Source organism: Yarrowia lipolytica, chromosome 1E (assembly GCF_001761485.1).
Source record: "Yarrowia lipolytica chromosome 1E, complete sequence".
In the NCBI taxonomy this organism is placed as follows: domain Eukaryota; kingdom Fungi; phylum Ascomycota; class Dipodascomycetes; order Dipodascales; genus Yarrowia; species Yarrowia lipolytica.
In genome coordinates, this window is record NC_090774.1 from 2,855,403 (window position 1) to 2,879,436 (window position 24,034).

The 24,034-nt window shown below is 50.5% G+C and overlaps 9 protein-coding genes and 1 non-coding gene across 10 annotated transcripts; 6 read left to right on the plus strand and 4 right to left on the minus strand.

Annotated features, from left to right (window-relative positions):
• Positions 1-1,137: 1,137 nt before the first annotated feature.
• On the minus strand, positions 1,138-2,764 carry YALI1_E28575g (uncharacterized protein; the record flags this gene model as incomplete). Its single annotated transcript, XM_504333.4, has 2 exons — positions 1,138-2,086; positions 2,727-2,764. 2 exons carry the CDS (start codon positions 2,762-2,764, stop codon positions 1,138-1,140), a joined length of 987 nt encoding a protein of 328 aa, XP_504333.2.
• A 1,767-nt stretch (positions 2,765-4,531) lies between these two features.
• YALI1_E28599g (uncharacterized protein) lies at positions 4,532-6,160 on the plus strand (the record flags this gene model as incomplete). Its single annotated transcript, XM_504334.3, has 1 exon — positions 4,532-6,160. The coding sequence occupies one exon, from the start codon at positions 4,532-4,534 to the stop codon at positions 6,158-6,160; it is 1,629 nt and encodes a 542-aa protein (XP_504334.2).
• Positions 6,161-6,566: 406 nt separating this feature from the next.
• On the minus strand, positions 6,567-7,685 carry YALI1_E28631g (uncharacterized protein; the record flags this gene model as incomplete). Its single annotated transcript, XM_504335.3, has 1 exon — positions 6,567-7,685. The coding sequence occupies one exon, from the start codon at positions 7,683-7,685 to the stop codon at positions 6,567-6,569; it is 1,119 nt and encodes a 372-aa protein (XP_504335.2).
• Positions 7,686-9,408: 1,723 nt separating this feature from the next.
• YALI1_E28648g (uncharacterized protein) lies at positions 9,409-9,789 on the plus strand (the record flags this gene model as incomplete). The annotated part of the gene is made up of 1 exon (XM_504336.1): positions 9,409-9,789. The coding sequence occupies one exon, from the start codon at positions 9,409-9,411 to the stop codon at positions 9,787-9,789; it is 381 nt and encodes a 126-aa protein (XP_504336.1).
• Positions 9,790-12,621: 2,832 nt separating this feature from the next.
• On the plus strand, positions 12,622-16,992 carry YALI1_E28680g (uncharacterized protein; the record flags this gene model as incomplete). Its single annotated transcript, XM_504337.3, has 1 exon — positions 12,622-16,992. One exon carries the CDS (start codon positions 12,622-12,624, stop codon positions 16,990-16,992), a length of 4,371 nt encoding a protein of 1,456 aa, XP_504337.3.
• Positions 16,993-17,633: 641 nt separating this feature from the next.
• Positions 17,634-17,752, plus strand: YALI1_E28730r. Its single transcript, XR_002432140.3, has one exon. It is a non-coding gene; the product is annotated as a 5S ribosomal RNA (ribosomal RNA).
• Positions 17,753-18,200: 448 nt separating this feature from the next.
• YALI1_E28736g (uncharacterized protein) lies at positions 18,201-19,313 on the plus strand (the record flags this gene model as incomplete). Its single annotated transcript, XM_504338.3, has 1 exon — positions 18,201-19,313. One exon carries the CDS (start codon positions 18,201-18,203, stop codon positions 19,311-19,313), a length of 1,113 nt encoding a protein of 370 aa, XP_504338.3.
• Positions 19,314-20,071: 758 nt separating this feature from the next.
• YALI1_E28755g (uncharacterized protein) lies at positions 20,072-21,112 on the plus strand (the record flags this gene model as incomplete). The annotated part of the gene is made up of 1 exon (XM_504339.3): positions 20,072-21,112. One exon carries the CDS (start codon positions 20,072-20,074, stop codon positions 21,110-21,112), a length of 1,041 nt encoding a protein of 346 aa, XP_504339.1.
• A 163-nt stretch (positions 21,113-21,275) lies between these two features.
• On the minus strand, positions 21,276-22,562 carry YALI1_E28779g (uncharacterized protein; the record flags this gene model as incomplete). The annotated part of the gene is made up of 1 exon (XM_504340.3): positions 21,276-22,562. The coding sequence occupies one exon, from the start codon at positions 22,560-22,562 to the stop codon at positions 21,276-21,278; it is 1,287 nt and encodes a 428-aa protein (XP_504340.3).
• Positions 22,563-23,449: 887 nt separating this feature from the next.
• Positions 23,450-23,779, minus strand: YALI1_E28790g (uncharacterized protein; the record flags this gene model as incomplete). Its single annotated transcript, XM_068283118.1, has 2 exons — positions 23,450-23,635; positions 23,678-23,779. The coding sequence occupies 2 exons, from the start codon at positions 23,777-23,779 to the stop codon at positions 23,450-23,452; spliced, it is 288 nt and encodes a 95-aa protein (XP_068139219.1).
• Positions 23,780-24,034: the final 255 nt, after the last annotated feature.

Genomic DNA, 24,034 nt, shown 5'->3' on the forward strand with positions numbered 1-24,034 from the left:
CACCATGAGTCACAAACACAAAAGATAGAATTTCTGCTGACTCAAACCTATCACCGGCGTTAAATTGGGTACAATTATACTCCAGAACTCTCTAAGCAACACAACACAAATTGCTATCGAAGTCATACCAAGCAAGTCCTGTGCACTGTAGGTAATCTCACTTTTAGGGCAAGTTGCGGTGCGAATGAGTCTTCTGAGTTGTTTAGTCGGCGACAGGAAATGCTTCACCAACTCTTCGTAAATGCGGTTGTTTGTATGATTTGCACATGGAGTAGATGTAGAAGGTAGAAGGGACGTATAGCTACCTGAAGTTTCTAACTAAAGTTTCAACAAATGCTAAAGTAACTCATTAGATTATACAACAGCACAACATGAGTGCGAGTACGATGTCTCCAGGATGGCCAATATCCCGTAGTCCTAAATGAACAGCTTACATTACATCCATTGGTATATACCACTTGTGCTGTAGATGGTTTTGGGAACAATGAATGGTTACCCAGCAGACCGATGCAGACCAGTGACCAGTGGACTTCCTATTTCAACTAACCACCCAACAAATTCTAACTAAACTAACAAGAGTTTAGTTGTGCATGATTTGAGGGTCTTGTTGAAGTGAAGCGGGACATATTACAGTAGTTTCAGTCAGCTACACTACTTTGTCCCTGATCACTATCTGAAAGGAGAGCTTTACAAGTGGTCAAAGTGGATTATAACAAAAAAAAGAGGACTGAGAGACCTCCATACATTCAACATATCACGATAGCCGACTCTCAAGAGCTGTGGAATACTTCATCGCCATTCCCCAATCCACCTCCATAGCTCCCTCAACCTCTCTTATTAGCCAATTGAGAAAGAGAATGTCGTTATTTTGAATTCTAATCAGAAAACAGACCATCATCTATCCAACAATAATTGATACATAATACGGCCATCTCCAAGGTAGGGTTCTCAAGTGTTGTGTCTAAAATACGAACAACAGCCTACTATCGCACTGGTACCCGTTTACTACAACTCAATGGCTTCTTCTGTGGAAGTGTTATGATCACTAGAGCAGACCGTTGCTACGTTCACTCTCGTCAGAGTGCTGGTTGGGCCACCACCCGCTCATCTAATAACATCTATCAATTAACTAACAGTCTAGAGCAGGTCTCGCTTGACAAACTCGTCGTAAAGAGTCTTACCGAGTCGGGCGGGAGAAGGCTCGACGGCAACACCAGCGGCCTCAAGAGCAGAGATCTTGGAGCCGGCACCACCCTTACCACCGGAGATGATGGCTCCAGCGTGGCCCATTCGTCGTCCGGGAGGAGCAGACACACCGGCAATGAAGGAGCAGACGGGCTTGGGGACCTCTCGGGTCTGGTTGTACTGCTTGAGGAAGTCAGCGGCCTCCTCCTCGGCGGTACCTCCAATCTCACCGATCATGATGATACCGTCGGTGTTCTCGTCCTCGAGGAAAACCTTGAGGCAGTCGATGAAGTTGGTACCGGCAAAGGGGTCACCTCCGATACCGACAACGAGAGACTGGCCGAGACCGACCTGGGTGGTCTGGTTGACGGCCTCGTAAGTAAGGGTTCCGGATCGGGACACAACACCGATTCGGCCTCGCTTGTGGATGGAAGAGGGCATGATACCGATCTTGCACTGGCCGGGAGCAATGATACCGGGGCAGTTGGGACCGACAAGTCGGGTCTTGGACTGGGTCTTGAGCATGTCGACCACTCGGATCATGTCGTGCTGGGGGATACCCTCAGTGATACAGACAACGAGGGGCAGCTCGGCCTCAATGGCCTCCTCGATAGAGGCGGCGGCAAGAGGAGGGGGGACGAAGATGGCGGAGGCGTCACATCCAGTCTCCTTCATGGCCTCGGCAACGGTGCCGAAGATGGGGAGACCGAGATGGCTCTGGCCGGCCTTCTTGGGGTTGGTTCCTCCAACGACCTTGGTGCCGTAGTCGATGGCCTGCTGGGCGTGGAAGGTTCCCTGCTTTCCGGTGAAGCCCTGGAAGAGCACCTTGGTGTTGGAGTTGATCTTCAGGTTGTTGACGGTATCAGCGTAGCTTCGGACGGGGGCAGAAGTGGAGAAGGATCTGTGTTAGTGGGGGGAAGGAGATGGTCTATTTTACAGCTCAATTGCTGGTCACATTCATACGGTGTTGTCTGTTTTGTTGCAATGTCGTCGCTCTGTCCTGCATGCACCGGATTATTCCGGAATATCAACAACCACATGCAGCCTCGGTTAATTTACCTGCAGACGGCACTGCTGAGGGGGCGACTGGCGACGGTGCACTCAACCCGTGGAGCTGTCATGGCCATTGCACCGCTCGCCGTCGAGGTCTGGAGACGCTGTCCCACGCGTGCAGTAGTGTCCGTGATTTTCCGACCACTCAAAGTTACGTCAAATTCCGGAATTAACAGCGCATGAGTAAAAAAAAGAGCCGTGGAAAGGCCAACGATAGAGGGCGCGATCAGAGTCCCCGACACGGCAATCCGGGCTTCTCGACGCTCGTACACGCTCAATTACCCACGTGGAGACATGTCTGGGTGGTTCTGTGACGGGTGCGGGCCCCCTCTTCTTTTCCGTCGAGTTTGCAGCACCTGTGTGGTGGAGTTGTGACCAAACGTGCACAGTTGACGACTGTGTGTTTGTGTGTGTTTGTGGATGTGGTGGCGCGCCCGTTCCAGTCGTCTTGTCTCTGGCAATTGCCCATTGCCCATTGCTCTACTCACCTGACACCCATACGGGTGGCTCGAATGGCGGAGTACATCTTGTGTGTTGTGTGGTTGGTAAGAGTGTGAAGTCCGTCTTCTTAGAAGGGTCTTCTTTAGTTCTCCAAGGTTGGAAACTTTACCTTTGGCTTTTTTTGCGTTGGGTGCGAGATTATACAGGACCGCACACACTCACACACACACACGCCCTGGGGGAGCGACCGACCACCACCGACTGCACCCGTGGTTCCTCCCAACGCTTAAACTCCAAACCTTGTCTTGGTCCAATGTAGGAGGAGAAGCCGAGCATGTTGGTAACCCTAGTCCACTGAGGGGTAGAAAGGGAGTGTTGGAGTGGACGAACAACGCGTGGGAAATAACATAACAAAAGGCAAAGGACAGTCCGCCACAGGCCAGACCCATATATATATATATATACACAACCAGACACCACATGGCACCACATGGCACCACATATTCTGTGTCGCAATCGGTATCAAGCTGGAAATCATTTGTCTCCGTAAACCGCCGCTCAACACCACATTGTAGTCACTCCGTTGAGCTCTACACTGACCCAAGCACCGGTAGCTCCCTATGGTCGTTGCCGATTCTTGGCCGCCGTGCATTTCATCTTATGCAAAACCTCCCCCAACCGAGGCAGGTCCAAAGTTAGAGAGGGGGCGTGCCTGGTGGTGAGTGCAAGAGTCGGGAGTATGTCGGCTCCGTCATGGTTCTGGGGAGATCGGGGGGTTTATATATTCGTGGATTGAGCACAAACACGACACCGCCACGACACCACCAACACCGACACCACCACAATTGTAGTCATGATTACTTTCAGCTCTGGGCCATCAGTTGTGACAGGACGCGTACACTCACTGTACCTTCAAGTATGGGTGAAATCGGAGCTGCAAAAATGATAGGCTTGAAAAATGCTGAAAAAATGGCTAAAAACCAGCTAACAGCTAGCGGTCCGACCACACAAACAGACAGGGGATGGGATGCACTACTGTCCATATACAGCACAGCACAGCACAGCAAAATACAACGGAAAAACGTCGGTTCAACATTTCAACAATCAATTCTGTCCCAAATAAAGCTCCCATTATAGTTGTGCCGCCGGACCAACCATGTTGCATACCTGACAAGTGCAAGAGATGCCGAACATAACTCGAGGTGGGGTAAGGCCCGAGAGCAGAGATGTGATGTGACATACACATAAATGGGCCACATGCCGTCTTCCAGGCAAAATTCCAGCCGTATTTGTGTCTACAAGACCCTTTTAACGGACCCAGAAGTTGGGTTGACAAAAGCTAAAATTATTTAATTAGAGTTGTGGTATTTGCCACCTGAAATATACACTGAAAAATATCGAAACAGTCTTAAAATCTCACCACCACACGTCTTGTCGAGTCGTGTGAATATACAATGTCTTTTTCCGACATCTCAACGCATGTCATGTATGTACTGTACACGCTTGTTGGCGCTCATGCACGCCGACATCTCATGAACGATACTCTTGCAGGTATGTCGGTTTTTCCGAAAATGACTTAGCCACACGAAAGTTCGAATCCCACCGATGACATTGTTTATGGCGTTTTTTAGCGTCCATGTTTTGGGTTTCCCTTCTGTAACCAAAACATGGAAGCAGCGAAAAATCAGGAAAATTCGTATCAATTTTGATAAAATAGTTGTCATTTCGGAAAAAGCGCCAGAAATGGAAGAAAAAACCAAATATATAACACGCGTATTTCTTCTCCTTCAAACCGTCGTTTCACTTCGTGTCAGATACTCTCCACTTTCTCTTCATCCCACATAAACTCTAGATGCATATAAAAAATCCATCTTTGGCTTACATCACCTACCAACTGTTCATTTTCGTCACTTGCACACCTTCAGAACACTGTCCAGCCACCATGAAGTGCCCCAGATGTGGATCGACATCGATCAAGCGAGACGGAAACGACTCGTCCTGTGCCAACTGTGGTGTTGTCGTTGACGACGCGCCTATTGTGTCCGAGGTGACCTTCGGAGAGTCGTCTTCTGGAGCTGCCGTGGTGCACGGTTCGTTTGTGGGAGCCGACCAGTCCGGTATCCGAAACAACAACTTCCACGGCGAGTCACGCGAGCTGACTTTACAGAAGGGCAAGAACCGAATCACAGCGCTCGCACACGCCATGGATATCCCCCAACATATCATTGAAAAGGCCCATCGGTATTTTGTTCTAGCCGTCACCAAGAACTTTGTCAAGGGCCGACGGTCACAATACGTGGTTTCGGCGTGTCTGTACGTTGCCTGCAGACGAGAACTGCGACATGAAATGCTTATTGATTTCGCAGACAAGCTATTTTGCAACGTGTTTGCTATCGGAACCACTTACCTGCAACTGCTCAAGACATTGGACATCAAGAACCTGCCACTGATCGACCCGAGCATCTACATTCAGCGGTTTGCGTCCAAGCTCGACTTTGACAACGCAAAAAACGTGCGAAACGACGCGGTTCGACTTGTTCAGCGTATGGGACGTGACTATCTGGTTGAGGGTCGTCGTCCTGCCGGTATCGCCGCCGCCGCATTGCTGCTAGCAGCTCGAATGAACAACCAGCGTCGGTCCAAGACGCAGATTGCATTTTACGCCAAGGTCGCGGAAGAAACGCTTCAACGACGTCTGGACGAGTTCAGACACACCGAGGCTGGTCGCCAGACCATCTCAGTGTTCCGAATGACCAACATCGAGTCGCAGTCGGACCCGCCCTCGTACCAGAAGCATCGAAAGCGGGAGCAGGAAGGTATTGAGGAGAAGGTTCAGGACGAGATTGACGCGGAGATGGAGGAGATGATGGCGCAGATGGTGGAGAAGAACGAAAACCCGGAGGAGCGGGCCAAGGAGGCGCTATTTCTGGAAGACACTCCGCAGGAAAAGGCAGAGAGAACCGTTCAGAACAGAGCCCAGTATATCATTGAATACGAGCGAGAACGGCGTCGAATGCTCAACGAGGAGGCTAACAATGCCGCCACAGAGGCACTTCTGGCCATGAAAACACCCCATGAGCAGATGATGGAGGATCAGCAGACAGCCGAGAAGGAAGGAGGCGACGCCAGACCTCCAGTGGTCGAGTCGTTATCGGATCTCGACGACGATCCCGAAATCGACTCCATTCTGCTCAACGACGAGGAGCGTAACATCAAGGAGGCCGTCTGGACCACCGTCAACATGGAGTACCTGCAGGAACAGGAAACCAAGTTGTTGAAGATCGAGGCCGACAAGGCCGCTGGAGTGTATAAGGAGCCCAAGAAGCGAAAGCGACAGAAGCAAAAGGATGGCGAGAAGCCTGCTCCTCCCAAGGACGCGGCCGAGAGTACTAAACAGATGGTGCAGCAGCGAGCTCCTTCAAAGAAGATCAACTACGAAAAGTTCTCCGGACTGTGGAGCAAGCGAAAGAAGTTGACTTGATCAGAGGGAAAAAAAGTGAGACGAGAATTGCATATAGCTAACATTAAATTATTGTGTATTTGTACATATTGAGGGCACGGAGAGGTTTTATTGAGGGATTTGGAGTTGTGATATGAGAGGAGAGTTTCAACATGATGCACCAAGTGATCTGTCAATGGGTTAAACTATTTCGATCGATACAGCAACTTCGACTTATCCAGTCGATTCACTTGTCAGGCTAATGGGTTCTCTTGTAGGATCTTCCACAAAGGCATTGAGCATCGCAACCATTCGGAACACATAAAAAACTCTAGTAGAGTAATCTAAGACTGCGCCCAAACCTGTCTAATTCAATATACACCAATATCATTGTTTATACAAATATCGCCATATGGCATGCATCCCCTAGTTATCCTCTTCATGGTGCCTAGATCTTGGCGTGGTTCTCAAGAGGCAGGTTGTAGGGAGGAATGACCTCGATCCAGTATCCATCGGGATCCAGAATGAAGGCAATGTACTTCATTCCACCCTCGTCCAGCTGCTTCTTGAACTTGACGCCAATCTTGTTGAACCGCTCACAGGCAGCCTCAATGTCGTCAACAGTAATAGCCAGATGGCCAAAGCCCTGGGGCTCGGCGTTTCCGTTGTGGTAAGAGAAGTCAGCCTCGTCCTCGGTGCCCCAGTTGTGGGTCAGCTCGAGGAGACCTTCTCGGTCGCCGGCTCGGGAGGCGTCGTTCACCTCAAAGTCCTTATCGTAAGAAAGGAAATAAAGAGTGAACTTGGCGTTCTCGTGCTTGGAAGTTCGGAAGAGTCGCATGCCCAGCTTTTCAGTGTAGAACTCAATGGACTTCTTGGGGTCCTTGACTCGCAGCATGGTGTGGTTGAATCGGTAAGAAGAAGGGTTGGTCTCGTTGGCCACCAGCTTGGCCTCGTGATTGGTGATGAGCTCGATCCAGTATCCATCGGGGTCCAGAGCAAAGGCAATATCCTTCTGTCGGCCGTCGGTGAGCTTCTTCTGGAACTTGACGCCGCCATTCTCGAGATCAGCAGACACCTTCTCAATGTTGTCGACCGAGAAGCAAATGTGTCCAAAGCCCCGGTGGGGCTCCACGTTGCCGTTGTTGATCTTGTAGTTGGCGTCGTTCTCGGTGCCGTAGTTGTGGGTCAGCTCCAGGACTCCCTGTCGGTCCCAGACGGGCTTGCCGTAGTAGGGAGACTCGGGATGGTCGTAGGCCAGGTAGTAGATGTCGAACTTGAACTGCTCAAACTTGTAGTGACCAAGGACCTTCATGCCAAAGTGCTTCTCGTAGAAGGGCACAGAGACCTTGGGGTCCTTGATCCGCAGCATGGTGTGGTTAAACAGGTACTTCTTGGGGTCGGTGGCAGCCATTGTGGAGGGTGTAGAGTAGAGACGTGGGGTAGGGAAACAAAGAGGTGTAGTTGAACGGGGCGCTGCACGTGCAGGAAGGTTAACAACTGAGGTGAAGGGTTTCAAAGACACGGACTTGAAACTCGTTCGGACTCGGGTCAGGGTGGAGAAAAACATTAGCAACAGCGAGCTCCGCAGGGCTATATATACTCTCGATTAGCGTCTTCGTTTTAGTGTGGGGGTTGAGTTAAGTTTGCAACAGGCGAAAAGATGGAGGTTTGAGAGGGTTATAATGGAGCTTGAGTGACGGTGAGAAAACCAATCGAATCGTGTAATCACGGGGATTCAGATTATATCCTTAGCACTCCAATTGAACAACTACAACCCCAGAATCTATGGACCCTCCGAAACCCCAATGCAACTCTAAATACCCCCACGTAGCAATGAAACTCATGGAACATGTTCTGTCCCCCCGCCGTATAGAAGAAGAGGGAATTAATAGCACGTCGAGCGCAAGGATCAATAGATGCCGTTGCCTCCAGTACGTTACTAAGCTGTCCCCGGGATTACTGACTAAGCAGCATTATCAAAACTCAGGCGCAAAATCCGCCACTTTTCTGCAACCTCCACTCACTTTAGCGAGAGACTTCTACCACAGTACATACGACATTGCATATACGCCCGTTGCGACGTCGAAAGCCAAAGTGGGGGTCACGGGACAAAATGAGTTGAGTGATATTCACCATACGTAGACACTCCTTACATAATCCCTTATTGTTTTAGATTTATCTAAGCGACACTCTCTGTATCTGTGCTCCTGTCTTCCTCCGTCTCCCCGGCAACCGGATTATCTCGTCGGACTCCGCTCCGAGCCGTTGCCGTTGAATGCAACTCTGTCAATGGCTAACTTCGGTCTTCTGATTGGCTGGTAGTCATGTGACTAGCGTGGTGGACAGTCAGGTGATTAACTCCGGTAACCGCGGCGATCTTCTCACAATATGTATCTAGTAATTGCACTTGAGGGTGGTTGAGAGCAGTTCTGAGATGTCCATGGTTGCACTTGATTAGGTGTCTATTATTAGATTATGTCAGTTGAAACTTTTTAGAACAACCTATTGAGAGATAGAGAGGAAATGGAGTGTTATAAAGTATACCAAACGGTAGCTCTCGTTCTGGGGAACAGAATGATATAATAATATGGACATATTACAATACTAAAATGTGATGTAAGGTGTTGCAATCAGTCTTTGCATGTTCGTATGTTTCTCCAACACGGTCTTGTTTGAGGAATTGTGAGCATGGATTAGCAATAGATAGTTTTAGAAGCTGTTAACAAACGTGATGAAATTAATGGATTATTTCGATCCCTTCTAGTGTTGAAATGGGAGAGATATGTGAGGTTTGAATCAGCTTTCTGAACCAAACTGCATCATCTCGGGCTCTAGAAGGGCCACGACTATGAAATGAGTTGATAGACGGGGTATTTACAGGCCGAATGGTCGGTTTATTAAGTCAGCATATTCACATCTTCTCTCGTTCACGAGATGAAAGCATTCTCTGTGCTAACCACCAGCTTCACCTTATAAGAGGGTATGATTACTGTAGTATCATCACTGTATAGACCGACAACCACCTTAAAATAAATACAGTATAATAATACATAATACCAATATTTCACTTTCTAAATTCCCCAATCAATTGTTGTCTGCTTCCAATTTTCCATTTTGCACCGCTTTCGTCCTCACCCAATCAAACTCGGCTGACCAGGCTGTCGCGTCACATGCGCTTAGTAATCCAACTTGGGATCCGTAATTAGTGACGTGCAGTATCAGATGTCCTCTGACTAAGCACTCCATACACTCGACACACTCGACCCACTCGACCTACTCGACACTACACCATGCGATTTGCACCCAAAGAGCCCATTCAACTCGATCCTCCCAAGGACACTCCCATCACCCTCGCCGAGCTGTCGCTCAAGGACGGCGTCAAGTCCGAGCAGCTGTGGGTTGGAATCAAGGGCGATGTTTTCGATGTCACTCGAAACTCCAAGGCGTATGGCCCAGGCACCAATTACCACGTCTTTTGCGGCAAGGACGCTTCCAAGGCGCTGGGAAAGAGCTCATTGGAGGAGGAGGACTTTGCTCCTGCTGGTGAGATCATTTCATGGCAGGAGTTGACTGCCGATCTGTCTGAGAAGGATCTCAAGACTCTGGAGGAATGGTACAGTTATTTCTCTCAGCGGTACAACATTGTTGGAAAGATTGATTTGCAGAACTAAGCAGTGAGATGCATAGGAAGGCAGTATCCCGGAGGGGACGACCGTCTGACTAGTTGACCGTCTGACTAGTTGACCATGCCAGACTAGTCCACAGCATCAGGTGTTTCCCCTAAAAAATGTGAGAATGGTTGAGAAGCCGAGATCTGGTGAACAGCTTGAAATCATTGTTCATTGGAGAGGTGAACTGAAGTAAGCATTCATCCGAGGTGGGCTCCAATCTCACTTAGCGAAGAGTATAGAAATGAGATGTTATGTTATTGACACAAGATGGTAGACGGTAGAGAGTGAAACTGGAGTGGTGTGTTCGGGGGGTGACCAGTTTCGGGGTTGTCAGTTCCGGGATTGTCAGTTCTGAGATTGTCAGCCCGGGGTGGTGATAGATGATGTTAGTCCCATTCAGCACAACAGTTGACCAAAGGGCTGCTGCTTCAGATACAACAAGACATGTGATGAATGCCGCCATCGGCCAGCATCAACTTGACCAGGAGATTTGTTGAAAACTTCATTGAGCTATGATGAGATTACTGAGGCTTAGCAGAAACGTCAAGATGAAAATGAACCAAGGAATGCAGGGTCTAGTATTGATGGCAACAAGCTGGGAACCATGAAGAGAAGACAGATGGGATACAACCACCTGCTCATAGTTGCCAGCCGCAGTGGAAATCATACAAGCTGTTTGATCTCAGAAGGAAGCAACTGTTTGTATTCAACGGTGGAACCATCCAGTTGAAGCACTTTGGACCTCAACTTGTAGCCAACAAGATAGACACGACCGACAGCTCATCTTCCAATACGCTCTCCAGACAACGAATCCTCCATAGCGTGCCCCTTCCCATGAGAGATACCTTTTAACACCGAGATATGTGTTAAAACCTCACCTCATTCCCAACTTCACCTCATTCCCCAACTTCACCTCATTCCCAACTTCAACCTCATTCCCAACTTCACCCACACTCTGATAAATCCATTCCTCCTCTCAAGCCACAGCTCGCACCTACAAGTAGACTCAGGGATCAACGCGAGATTCATTTCAGGGGAAAATCGCTAAAGGAAGCCAGTTTAAATCTCCGTCTAACTCTATCGACATTGTACGAGTGCGATTACCGTATGAGACTGCCGTATGAGACTGCCGTATGAGACTGCCATATGAGACTGACAACCTGTACAGTATGTAGTGTGCCATACATACTCATACTGTAGATTGGAGCTATGGATATACCACAGTATGTACATACACACACCTCCGAAACACCAATCAAAGAGATCCACGGTGAATGGGTTCCGACCGCTCATTCCATAAAATGCAGTATCCTGCTACTCGCACTCGTACTGTACATTCGCCTTTTTCGACACTTTGCTTTTTGCTTTGGCACCCTGCTCATTCCCAACCTAGTCGTACCGATACTGTACTATACTGATGATGGTAAGTAGCTTGTAGTATAGTAGTAACAACTGCCTGATGATGAGTAAGTCTCAAGTGGTAGACGGAGACCCGGTGACTGTCACGTAACCATCCCACCGCACTCCACTCCACCCCACCCCGCGCAATATCACATCACTAATCAACAAAACGATCCATTCAAATAGACTCTCGGTCCGCTGGATCGTCAAATTCCAACTCTGATCACCACGGCAGGGAAGGAAAGTCTGAAGGGTATTTGCGGTTGAGATTTGGAACCATACCATCAAACGGTTATCAACGTACAGCGCCATTACGGCTTATGGTCTCCACAGTAGCAACCAGAGACTGGGCCGACCTGTCAATGCACATGGACATGTGAATGACGCTTGGTGGCAAGTGTCATCATGAGTTTGAACCCTGCCACCCCTGTAAATGTGCCTTGCCGCGTGCCTGACTGGAAATGTCTTGTACCTGCGAGCGGAGTGGGTGACGTCACGGTTTCTTTTGTCGCACCACCTGAACCTGCGACGACCGTGAGGTTTCTTTCCTTTTCTTTTCTTTCTTCTTTCAACTCGTTCAACTCGCTCCCTCTGGCCCTCATCCCATTTTGGCATTTTGGCGGTTTTTTTTTCTTTTTTTTTTTGCTGGCTATTGCAGGCTTTTTTCCAAATCTGCAGATGCCTGCATTCCTCAACTCCAGAATGAATGCACAACAGCGTGAGACAAAGGGAGATCGCCGTGTGGGGTTTGCGAAATGGGGAATGTCGAGCAGGACCAGCAGTTGAATAATTACCAAGAAATCCATTTCCCACCAGCAACCATCGTCCGCCCGACGGAAACTCCATGCTCCACATTGGCATAGGCCCGTTAGTGAGCTCTATCTGCACCATCTCTCTTTAGCATGGTGCATCAGTGAGGCTGGTTGCAACTAACAAGAGACCAAATGCCCTAATTGAAAGTACTTTGGCAGGACCGGTAGCCGTATCATGGGCGTGGTGCGGACGGAAATGGGCGACACGCCGAACCCAGATGACAGCCAGACATCTCCCGGCCCCCAACCCACGCCAATATTATCGTGTTTCACACCCCTGCCCCCATTGGTTTCGGACCTGTGCATGTGTAGGAATCTGCAGGCAGGAATGAGGAAGATTTTGCACCCAGGTCCGAGCCGAGTGATTGTGGGTCATCGCAGGGCGTTTTGTGGCACCGTGCCGGTCTAGCAGTCCAATTTCGCCCCCCAAAACACATGTGGATGCTGTTTATTGCAGCTCACACACTACTACCAGTACATACAGTATTGTAGCTACTACCACCACACAATGGGATTGTAAAGCGGATATAAGCTCCGGAGCCTATTGTCCTCAACCTCAGACCTACAATAGTGCAGGTAAAAGACGCGACACAATCCAACCTCCTCCAGAAAAACACACATGTCGCGATTCTGGAAGAAAAAAGACAAGGCCAAGGACGACAACCATCTGTACCTGGGCGACGAGGACGACTACGGGCCACAGATCCCCACAAACGCCTCCTCCACCGCGTCGTTCAGCGGCCCACAGCACCCGGCCAGTCATTCGTCTCCGTCTCTTCACCAACCGCAGAACGGCGTCGGACTGGGCGTCGGCGTCCAGCCTGAGTACGGCGGGCCCGGCAACTTTGGCCCCAACGAAGGACACGGCTACGGACCGGGCCATTCGCCGTACGGACAGTTCCAGGACCCGCCACAGCACCAGCAGCAACAGTATGGAAGCGATCCGGGAACCCCGGGAGGCCCCGACGCCCACCCGATCGACTCCATGCCCGAGCTGGCGTTTGAAAATCTCGGATCCAAACTCTCAGGCTCCGGCAGAACCATGTCCATGAGCTCGCAGGGCGCGCCAGCGGGCCTATCCATGGTCCTCAACCAGAGCGACACAAACCCCATTATCCCCACGCTACGTCACCCCTCGCAGACAGCAGAGGGACTTGCCGGATCGGCTTACAGAAAACAGGTAGCTGCCCAGCGCCAAAAACTGCAGCAACAGGACGCCCAGGCGTACCACGACATTGGCTCGTACCCACATCAGAGCTCCCATCTGCAGCAGCTACCACCCCCCAAGCAGCGATCCGGACCCCAGCGGTTCCACATGGGTCCTGCAGGCCCCGTGCCTCCCGGATCGGACTATTACATGCCTCATCGGGCATCCGGAGCACCCATCAACGGCCCTCCGATCGGAAAACAAACCCTCGGAGGAGGACGAGCCATGTCACTAGGCTCGGGCGCCATGCAGGCTGCCCAGAACTTTGGCCCGGGCCCTGGCGGCTTTGGAGCAGGCAGAACCATGTCCGGGCTGTCGATGCATTCTATGGGCTCCATGCACTCAATGGGAGGCCCCAGACGGTCCAACGGTAGCTTTGGACCGGGTGGACCAGGCGGGTTCGGACCGCTGTCACCAGGAGGAGGCCCTGGAGGTCCACCTCCCAACTTTGGACCCTTGTCGCCAGGTGGAGGACCTGGAGGACCTGGACCAAACGGGTTCTTTGGACCAGGACAGGGATACTACGGTCCAGGACCCGGTCCCGGAGGTCCTCCGTTCCATCCGCCTCGACATGGCTCTCCAGGACCAGGGTTTCATGGATCGCCTGGTCCCGGGTACCATGGTTCTCCTGCCATGCATAGTTCCCCCAACCCTGGCCAGTATGGTCCTGGGATGCCTGGACAATACGGACCCGGAGGACCCAACCCTGGGCAGTACGGTCCTGGACAGGGACCTGGCGGTCCCAACCATGGCCCCAACTCTGGTCCTAACCCCGGACAAGGCCCCAACCCAGGCCAGTACGGCTCTACTGGCCCCAATTCAGCCTACGACTCCTCTCCAGCTCCTTCCCCCAATCCTGACACTCCGGACACATCTGAGTCGTCTCCTCCTCACGTGAAACCAGCTGCCCAGGTCAAACCGTCGCCCGGATCAGCTCCCTATCCGTCTGGATCGCATCCCAACGCCGTCAAGCGCGGCTCCCCAGCCCTCGGCAACAGCAAGGAGGATATCTCGTTTGAGGAGGCCGAGGAGGAGGCCGACGAGTCGTTCAAGCACAAATACGAGTCCCAATATGCGAAGAAGTCAGTGGAGGAGCTTGATTACGCAAATAAGCAGACGGACGAGACCGGCTTTGCGCTGCCCCAGCTGCCCGACATTGACCAGGCCTCCCTTAATGTCCCTGGTGTCATGTCCAAGACTCCCACGCCCACAACGACCGTTTTCCCCAATGGCATTTCTGCTGAGGAGCCTGCCGAGTACTCTGCCTTTGATCCCAAGAGTGTAATTCAGGACGCTCTAGCTCGAGGACCTGCTGATGTCAATGAGGTTCAGAGTAACGAGTTTGAGCGCAAGTTTGAGCGGGAGGCTGAACGGGAGGTGGAGCAGAATACAGGTTACCGGGATGACGCCTATGGTCAGGATGAGTATGGTCAGGGCAACGGTTACCATGGAGATGAATACAATGCTCAGGGTGAGTATGGTACCCAGAACCAGGGTGAATATGGTCAGGACGAGTATGGAAACAATGGCAACCATTCTCAGAAAGAGTTCACTGAGGTGGCTCCCTCAACCTCTCCTACCCACTCAAAGCACTCCAACTCTACACCTACCAAGGCTCATTCCGAGCTCTACCAGCCCGAGTTCTCGCCAGAGTCTTCCCGACAAACCCAGACAGCCTCTGCATTCTCGCCCCAGTCGATCCCCCCGGCTGGTTCTCCTCTCCCCGAGGGTCCTGTGCGATTGCACAATGCCGATTTGTACGGTGCTGGCCTCGCTGACCGAAGTGAAGAAATTGTAAGCCCGGTGCGGGACGCAAGTGATTTGTCACGTGATAGTGGTTCTCTCACGCATGACAATGGTTCCATCTCCAGCCAGAACCGTGACAACACATCTCTTTCTCGCGACAACGGCTCAATCTCCAGCCAGAATCGAAACCCTGGTAGCTCGCCCAGCTACCCTTTCCAACACTACGAGCAGCGGGACCATTCTGCTACTGCCGAGTCGCCCAAGTTCTACTCTTCGCGATCTCCTGACATGTCTCGACAGCCCACTCTTCCCATTGTTGTTCCCGAGCAACAGGAGCCTCAGGTTGTCGTTGAAAAGAAGCAGGCTGTGGTGGGTTCTGTGGCCAGTGGTAAGGTGGGTGGAGGTAGTTCTGACGCCGGGTCTCGGCCCGGGTCTCGTGATAAGTCACACGACAAGTCACTTGACGAATCCCGACCCGAATCTCGTGATTCATACGACGACGACGGGCCTCGACCCCAGACTCGGTACCGGTCCGACTACCCTGCATTTTCAGACTCGCCTACACCCTCCCCTGTCTCCCCTCCTCAGTTCTACAACTCCCGAAGTCCTGTGTCGTCTACTACTGACAAGATGCGTTCTTTGGATCTGAACGAGGACAAGAGTGATCCTTTCGTGGAGTCGAAGGCTATGGAGCCCAAGGCTGCGGAGCGGACTGTTCCTGAGTTTGAGCCAGTGCACAAGAAGGAGCCTGTTCAGAAGCAGGTTCTTTCTCCTGTCATTCCTACTCCCGTGCCTGTTCCTGAGGTGAAGGATGTGCCAGCCACTCGAGAGATTGAGGAGGAGGCCAAGGAGGTGGCGGAGACCGTCCCTGTGGTCACTGTGGCTCCTGCTCCGAAGGTTGACGAGAAGATGCAAGGAGAGGAGGTGCCTCAAGAGAATGTCGAGTCGGTCGGGTCTGCAGAACTGGACTCTTCAATCGAACCACCTCAGCGGCTCAGTCTCAAACCTTCTGCTGATTTCTCTGATGCCAAGGCCGGCCTCGATTTTAGCGACTCTGCTCCTCGAGACAAGGCTTCGTGGGCTGCCAAGTCGCGCCAGCTGTCTTCTTCCCCTGACTCGACTCCCCGGTCTAGCACCCACCATGCGAGCATGACTCCTCCCTCTGTCAGGCGTGACGGGGTGTCTCCTCGAGCGGTTCGAAACTTCTCTTCTCCTCGAAAGGAAGAGGTTGTGACTATTGCAAAGGACACTACTGAGGTTGAGCAGCTGCGACAGGAGTTGTCTGTGCTCACCGGCGAGCTGGCGGACTCTCTGCATCGAGAGTACGTTCTCGAGGGTCGTCTGCACAATAAGCGGGGCACCGACGCAGCTTCTGTTCCTTCCTCTATTCCCGAGGCGTCTTCCAAACTTGTAGAGCTCGAGAAACAGTTGCTTTTGGAGCGACAAAAGCGACACCAGGTGGAGAACCATTTCCGAGGCACCCCCGACTACTCCGGACTCTACAAGGAAAACGAGTTTGCCGAAAAGAGCCGGCAGCTCGTTTCGGCTCGTCTGGAGGTGGAGCGGCTGTCCAAGGAGCTGCAAGAGCTTCATGACAAGAGCGAGAAGCAGGCATCCGAGATCACGGCGCTCAACTCGCAGCTGCCGGAGCTTCGAGACCTGGAGGCCGTGCACAAGATGGTGGGTTCGCCTATTGAGCTACAGAAGCAGATTGACGAGCTCAAGGCGGACAAAATCTCGTTGTCTCGCACCCTAGAGGAGTCGTCAACCCGAGGACCCATGGGCGAGAAGCTGCGAACGGTGGAGGGCCAGAGAGATGCGTTCCGGGAGGCGTTGCGGTCGTTGCGAGAACGTAAGGACGCTGAGACGCGGTCGTACGCCGACCGAATCAAGGTGTTGGAAGCCCGGCTGGAAAAGGAGAAGCTTCTTAATTCCAGCATGACTCGACACTTGACTGAGTCACCTTCTTCTACCAGTCTGAGCTCCAACGGGCGTTTGAACAGTCCCACAGCCCTTGCATTTGACTTGAATAATTAAAATTAATGCATGTATATATTATGACTGGCGTTTGTAGTGGTTGTATCGTAGTCTTAAGTGTGAGATAGAATGTAGAGTCAGAGGCACATCCGCAGAAAGACAAGACCAAAGAGAGGGACCAATGAGTGAGATTGTGCAAGAGAGAGAAAGAGAACCAGTTACAAATACAAGTACCTTTGTTACAAGTACTTGTACTTGTACATACTCATCTACCTCTTCTATAGACCTTTTTATGCTACTGTACTTGTAGTAGTTGATACTCACTTATACCTTCAGTTCCCGCCCACAAGAATGATAACAATATATAATCCGGAATACTCATCTAAGGGAGCCAAAAATTTCCAAGGTGGCTCTAGCTGGCTCAAACATCTCAAAAATCGAATATCTTAGAGATCTGACCAATTTTGTCCGACTAACGATCTCCCCGTCTACCTTGACAACCGAGAGTATTAGAACAGTATATTTCAGAATCTCCAGAGATGAAATGACAGTTTAAGCTGATTCTAAGACATTGGTTTATTCTATTCATACACCGGTGTTGGTACTTGGTGGTCTTGAATATCCCCGAAAACACCTCCAAAATTTAGCAGCACGTGACTTATATGGCCGTATATGTAGGTCCAATGAATTTTAGTGTCAATGGTTGCGGCCATATCCTGGTGAAAATACGGCTTCCCGTCCGATCAGCCATAGTCAAGCACCAGAGAGCCTAGTTAGTATTGTAGTGGGAGACCATACGAGAATCCTGGGTGCTGCAATCTTTTTTTTTGCTTCGATTAAAGGCTTCTGATTTTTGTCTCACAGAATAAAAACGAATAATGCCGAGATTTCGAAAATTGTGAATCTGAAAGCTGTATATGTTGAACCAATGCTTGTCGCCGTTTCTCGCTTTTTTCCCTTTTTTCCCTTTTTTCCCTTTTTGTCCCCGGTTTTTCCCAATTTATCCGGAATTAGTAATCTTTTTGGCGTTAATCAGAATTAATTGGCAAAAAATCAACACCACCACAAATGACTAACATGCAGCCCCCGTCAGACCATAAATCCTTTCTACCCCTTCTTTGCCTTTTCTAAACACGTGCGACTAACCCTCATCACGTGATTGACACGTTTTCACTAGCCACGACGCTAACAAAGGGCGTACCCTAACCCGACATACATAATCTACGTTCAGACATGCAGCACCTGTGTGGCACTCTATCAAATCAACCATGGATCATAAGAGGCAAGTGACCCAAAGAGGAGGGACCACAGACGCAAATTGCGGGACAGAAGTGCACAAGGAGTCACGTGACACAACCGCGATGGTCGCCGCCTCGGTTTCGATAGGTGCGATGGAATGGGTTGGAATTGCAACTTTGATTTTCGGTGGATGTTGTTCCAACGTGTTCACTTTGGAGGCTATTGTCAAGGACATTCCCGATTCGGGGTCACTGATCACGTTTGTTCAGTTTCTGTTTGTGTCGATTGAGGGTCTGTTTCACTTTGTGGACTTTTCACAGCCCTTTTTCCTCAAGCCCTCAAAGGCTCCTTACTCGCGATGGACGGTATCTGTGCTGTTGTTTTTCCTCGTTTCGGTTATCAACAACTACGTGTGGAAGCTGCACATTTCGGTGCCCTTGCACATCATTTTCAGGTCTGGAGGAACAGTTATAACCATGTTACTGGGGGTCATCAAGGGAAAGAAGTACACCAGAGGACAAGTATTGTCTGTAGCAATACTGACGGTCGGAGTCATTCTCGCCACCTTCTCGCAGGCACCTAATAAAGACTCAAAGCAGAAGGCTACCACGACGCAGTTTGTGCTTGGAATTGTGCTCCTTCTGGTCGCTGCTATTCTGTCTTCGTTCCAGGGTCTGTTTTCCGAAGTGACATACTCGAAATATGGAGGCAACTGGCGTGAATCCTTGTTCTACACCCATTTCTTGTCTCTGCCACTGTTTGCTCCATTGGCAAGCGATATCATTCGTCAATTTGGCAGTGTATGGGGAGCTCATCCAAGACTCCACTTTGAGACTCTGGGCTACGACTTGCATGTCTCCAGAGCCTTCATGTGGCTCATGCTAAATGCGACGACGCAGTATCTGTGCATCCGAGGAGTCAACAAACTGAGCGGAGCCACCTCGGCTCTCACGGTTGGTATTGTGCTCAACGTGCGCAAGTTTGTGTCTCTGCTGCTTTCGGTGGTGCTCTTTGGCAACTCGCTGTCCAGTCTAACCATTCTGGGAACCGTGCTGCTGTTCATAGGTGCTGGACTCTACTCTTTTGAGGGACGAAAGGCCGCCGAACGAGCCAAGTTGGCCAAGGCCGACAAGGACAAATAACTTGTAATATATTTATATCATGGTGGGTTACAACTGGATGAGGGTAGGACAAGAGGTAAGAGATCGAGTCATGCAAGACTTGGATCTGAGATCTGAACATTGATGGTGTCTCTGGACACAAGAAGCGGGAGAGAGACAGCCAATGCACAGTAGCCATGGTAAAGAATTGAAGGTGTATGTACTGGATGAGCCACTCTGAGAAGGGTTTTTAATTGAAGGTAGTAAAAGTACTGACAGAATCAATTGTCAGGCTGGACTATCTGCTGCAAATTTGTAGCACAATCCACGAGTACAGTGTACATTCAACAGAATAGTATGACTCCTATGACTACCATTGATAACTCTTAAGACAACACATGAAAACAGTTTTCCAATTCAAGCATAGCTGAGATACTCAAAGAAAGAACAGCTCGGCTCATTTCCCCCCATTATCTAGTTTTAGTCATTGGCAAAGGACTCCTTCAATTCATTAGAGATGCTACACTGGATATTTGAACTTTTACTTAAGACACTACACCATATCACTCCTTTTTCGTAATTCTAGCTCGAAAAACACGTATAATATCTCTCCTTCCTCTCTCTATTATTAATCAACTTTTTTCTCATTTTTCCCGAATTAATCCAATAATTCAACCAATTTCCCTCGAAATAAATATCCCGTCCCACCTTGTTCACGCACTGCGCGAACCTTCTTAGGTTGAGTTATTTCCGAAGATGTTGTGTCGAAAAGTCAACACCCAAACAAAACAACACAACAGATGTCGGAAACCGCAGAACAGCTAGGCGAGAAAATCGGCGACTCGGTGGGCGCTCTGGGCGCCGTTGCAGCCATGGTGGCGACCGAGGACATGGGCTGGCCGGGCTTTCTGCTCTCCTACATCACGATCAGCAACTTCATGGGTCTGACGCTGGTGACCTCTCCGGTGACATCCTATGGAGACACACTGGTGGCAATTCGACGCAAAAAGTCGTCGGCGGGCTTCAGTATTGACGTCTGTGGCATCATGCTGGTGTCGTCGATTCTACGTGTCATGTTCTGGTTCGGACGACCGTTTGAGCTCTCTCTACTGGTCCAGTCAATCGTCATGATCATCATGCACCTGTTTCTGCTCAAGTACGCTCTGCAGTACCGACCTCGAGCCGATGAACGCGACATTGAGCTCGGAAACATGAGCACCGCCGCGTCTGCCTCAGCTGAAAAGACCACTCCTCCGGGATCAGACACCGAACGAGTGCTGGAGTTTCTGGGACTCCTGGGACCCCTGAAGGCCACGTACGCAGCCGTGAAGCACGCCATCTCGCCGGAAACCTACCGGTCGGAGCACAGACAGCAGTTTGCTCGATCCGTTTCCTCAGCGTTCAAGTCCAGAGGCAAGTCTCTGTACCCTGACCTGCACACGTCGTCCTCGAGACCGTTCAACTTCTGGAACTGGAGCAACGACGACCTGTACTGGTCCTTCCTTGTCAAGTTTTCCGTGTGGCTAGTCATTTTGCAGTTTCTGTTTGGCTCCTACCCCATCTACGTGGATTCCATTGGAGCCATTGGGCTGCTGATCGAGGCAGTTCTGCCTCTACCCCAAATCATCAAAAACCACCAGCGACAGAGTGTCGATGGGTTCCGACTGTCGCTGCTGGTATCATGGCTAGGAGGAGACTTGGCCAAGCTGGCGTACTTCCTTTCTGGAAAAGCAGAGATCTCGTCGCAGTTCATCATGTGCTCAGTCATCCAGACATCTCTGGACTGCTTTGTCGGCGTCCAGTATCTTTACTTTCAGTGGAAAAACAGATCCAAGAATTAACTTGCATTCATTAATTAGATATTTATACACATAGACATTAATACCACCATTATGATAGATTATGAGATGTCGCCTACAGTGCATGTACAGGTTATTCGGAGTTTGGATGATTAGATGTAGTTGTCTATGATAAATAAATAATGCGACACGTGATCTATGACAGTTACTGCTCCAAAGGATCAGTTTCGTCCTGGGAGGCCAGGAAGATTTTGTTGCCAATAATGCCGTCACGGATGGAGCCGAGAACACAAATCAGCGTAAAGAGACAGACCATGACGCCCGAAATGCCGCTAATGATTCTGAATGCAAGAGAATCCAGCTCGACGCCCATTCGGGCGGTTCCCAGGGCAAAGGTGCCCAGCGGGAAAGTCAGGCCCCACCAACCAATGGCAAACTGCTTGGGAGGAGTGTAGGCCAAGCACGTGAAGGCCACAAAGAGCCAGAAGAAGGCAAAGCCCTGGAGAAAGAGGGCGATGAAGATGCCGAGGAACTCGTAGAACTGCGTGAAAACTACCCGGCTAGCGGTGTTGGTCAGCTGGCCCATCACCTCTGCATCCAGAGCGTCGTTGGGGAACTGTCTGAGCAGGTACTTTTGGGCGGCACTGGACATGAGCAGAATACCGAATGAGCCTTGGCCCAGAGGGCCCACGGGCAAAAAGTTGGAGATGACAAGAGCCGGGGGGACCATGCCGATGGACAATAGACGCCAGAGGTACACGGTGACAAACCCAAAGGCGAGACACTGACCGTTGGCCCAGAGCATGATGCAGACGACGAGCTGGAGGCCCTGGAGGTGGTGGGGGACGTTATCCCAGAAGAGGGTACCTGTAGCGGCACAGACGACCACAGACACGATGGGAAGAATCATGGTGGCGTTGAGCATGGTGGCGGTTCGTTTGTGGAGGTAGAACATGGACACGGCGACTCCCCAGCAAGTGGCCAGAGACATGACCACGTTGAACCACCAGAGAATGTAGCATGCAAGCCATCCGTCCTGGCCCCAGATGTTGTGGATCATGTTGATGGTGGTGCAGAAGGCCATGGGGATGCAGCCCAGAAAGGTCGATTGGCCGGGGTGTTTGAGCATTTTCATAAACTGCTTGGGGAAGAGCACAAACCGGGCGCAAAACAGGACGGAGAAGACTCCCAGCATGCCCAAAGAAATGGCCCAGATGACCTCGCCCAGAATCTCCAGCCATCGCGCGTGGAATGGATACGTGTACAGAATGCCTCCGGACACGCCCACGCCCATGACCGACGCAAACCACGCGGGGCTAAAGTACTTGATACGCAGCATCAGATAGGACATTTCTGGCCGGCTCTTGTCGTTGGTTGCGTCTGGCGACGATGCGATGTGGTTGGAGCCCTTTCCCTGGGTCTCCTGGGACGACGTTGTTGGAGCAGGAGCCATTTCGAGGTCGGTCATTGCTCGTGGTTGAGGTGTGGTCATGTTTATCGCTGCTCGAAATCGATGGTAGGTGTTGTTTAAAACTGTGGCGGTGGCTGCACTTTAATACTTTGCTAATTAGACGCAATCAGAGCGGATGTGGACTAGGGTTTTGCCCAAGGGGGCAACGGACTTGTGGCGAGTGGGGGTTAGCCACCACATTGCTAAACCTTGGACCAACCTTGCCGGATGTAGGGAGGGATACGGACGACAGGCGGTAGAGTGATACCTCGGATGTTCAGTGCCAACAAAAAACATATTAATCGTCTCTGGAAATTTTTCTCATCATTTTGATACTAACAAACCCCCTCTGACCCTCATCATCGCAGTTTGCAACCCGCCACAAAACGCCACCTTCACTCGTATCGAAGTGGCTCTCTCTAGCCACTCATCTCTGCCAACTCTAACTGTGCGCACAAAAAAAGTCTGATTCGAAAATTTTAAAAAAACCCGAGCCACACGTAACGGTGGGGCTTGACAACAGGGCAGCTCCAGTATGCTCTAGACACAGCCAATCAAAAGCCCAATAGATCGAATAAAATCAAACTAGTCACGTGACCGAAGAAAAAATAAACCACCGCCCATCGCCGCCCAACTAAGGTCACAACTAAAAACTACCCCAACCAACTTCCCCTCATTACTTTCTCCACCGCCCTCAGCTCTCAATGTGCATTTTCGCATATTCAGTAAAATTAAAATTTTAAAAAAAATAAATTAAAAAAATTAATGCACTGTCGGCAGCCCGGGCTGATAGCCGAAAGAATGTCTAAGCGATTGTACTACACAAATAGAGGAAGAACATAACAAGAAAATGAACCAATCAAAAGTCCGAAAGGTCGATAAACAACGATCCGATATTAGTTGCGCTTATCGCATGTTGGTATTAATATCTATTCTTTTTTTCCCACCCAATTACACATTAAAGTTGTCTTGAGGACCCGCTTGTGGCTGACCCCCCCACGCCACAATGCGGAGTTAAGTACAGAAATAACCCGAGACCCACATCCGGAAGAGCGCCAAGCCAAGCCGTTGTGGCGGTGCAATGCCAGAAGACTCATATTAAACCATATGACAGTCTCAAGGATTGAAGAAGACTTGCGGACGTGTTAGAGCCATACATTAGAGCACCTGCCCAAGCCACATGTGCTTCTCGCTGGTGGATGGATGTGGCTGAAAGCAGCAGAACATGACAATAACGTATCACAACAAATAGCAACCATAGTGAGAGTGGCCATACTGCGTTTCAACTCAATTAATGCCGTCTGTTGCCGTGTGGAAACTGTAGCCGTATGATATGCACTGCACGTACAGGTCGGAGACCCACCTCCGACAGTATGCATCGTACAGTACGAGTAGCAACTTCTGAACTCTTCGATGATACCATCGGGAATAGCTCCAACAGAAGCTTCGACTCGTCATCACCATAGCCTTTCACCTCGTAGACACATGTAGGCACTTCAAGAAGCCTGGGATCG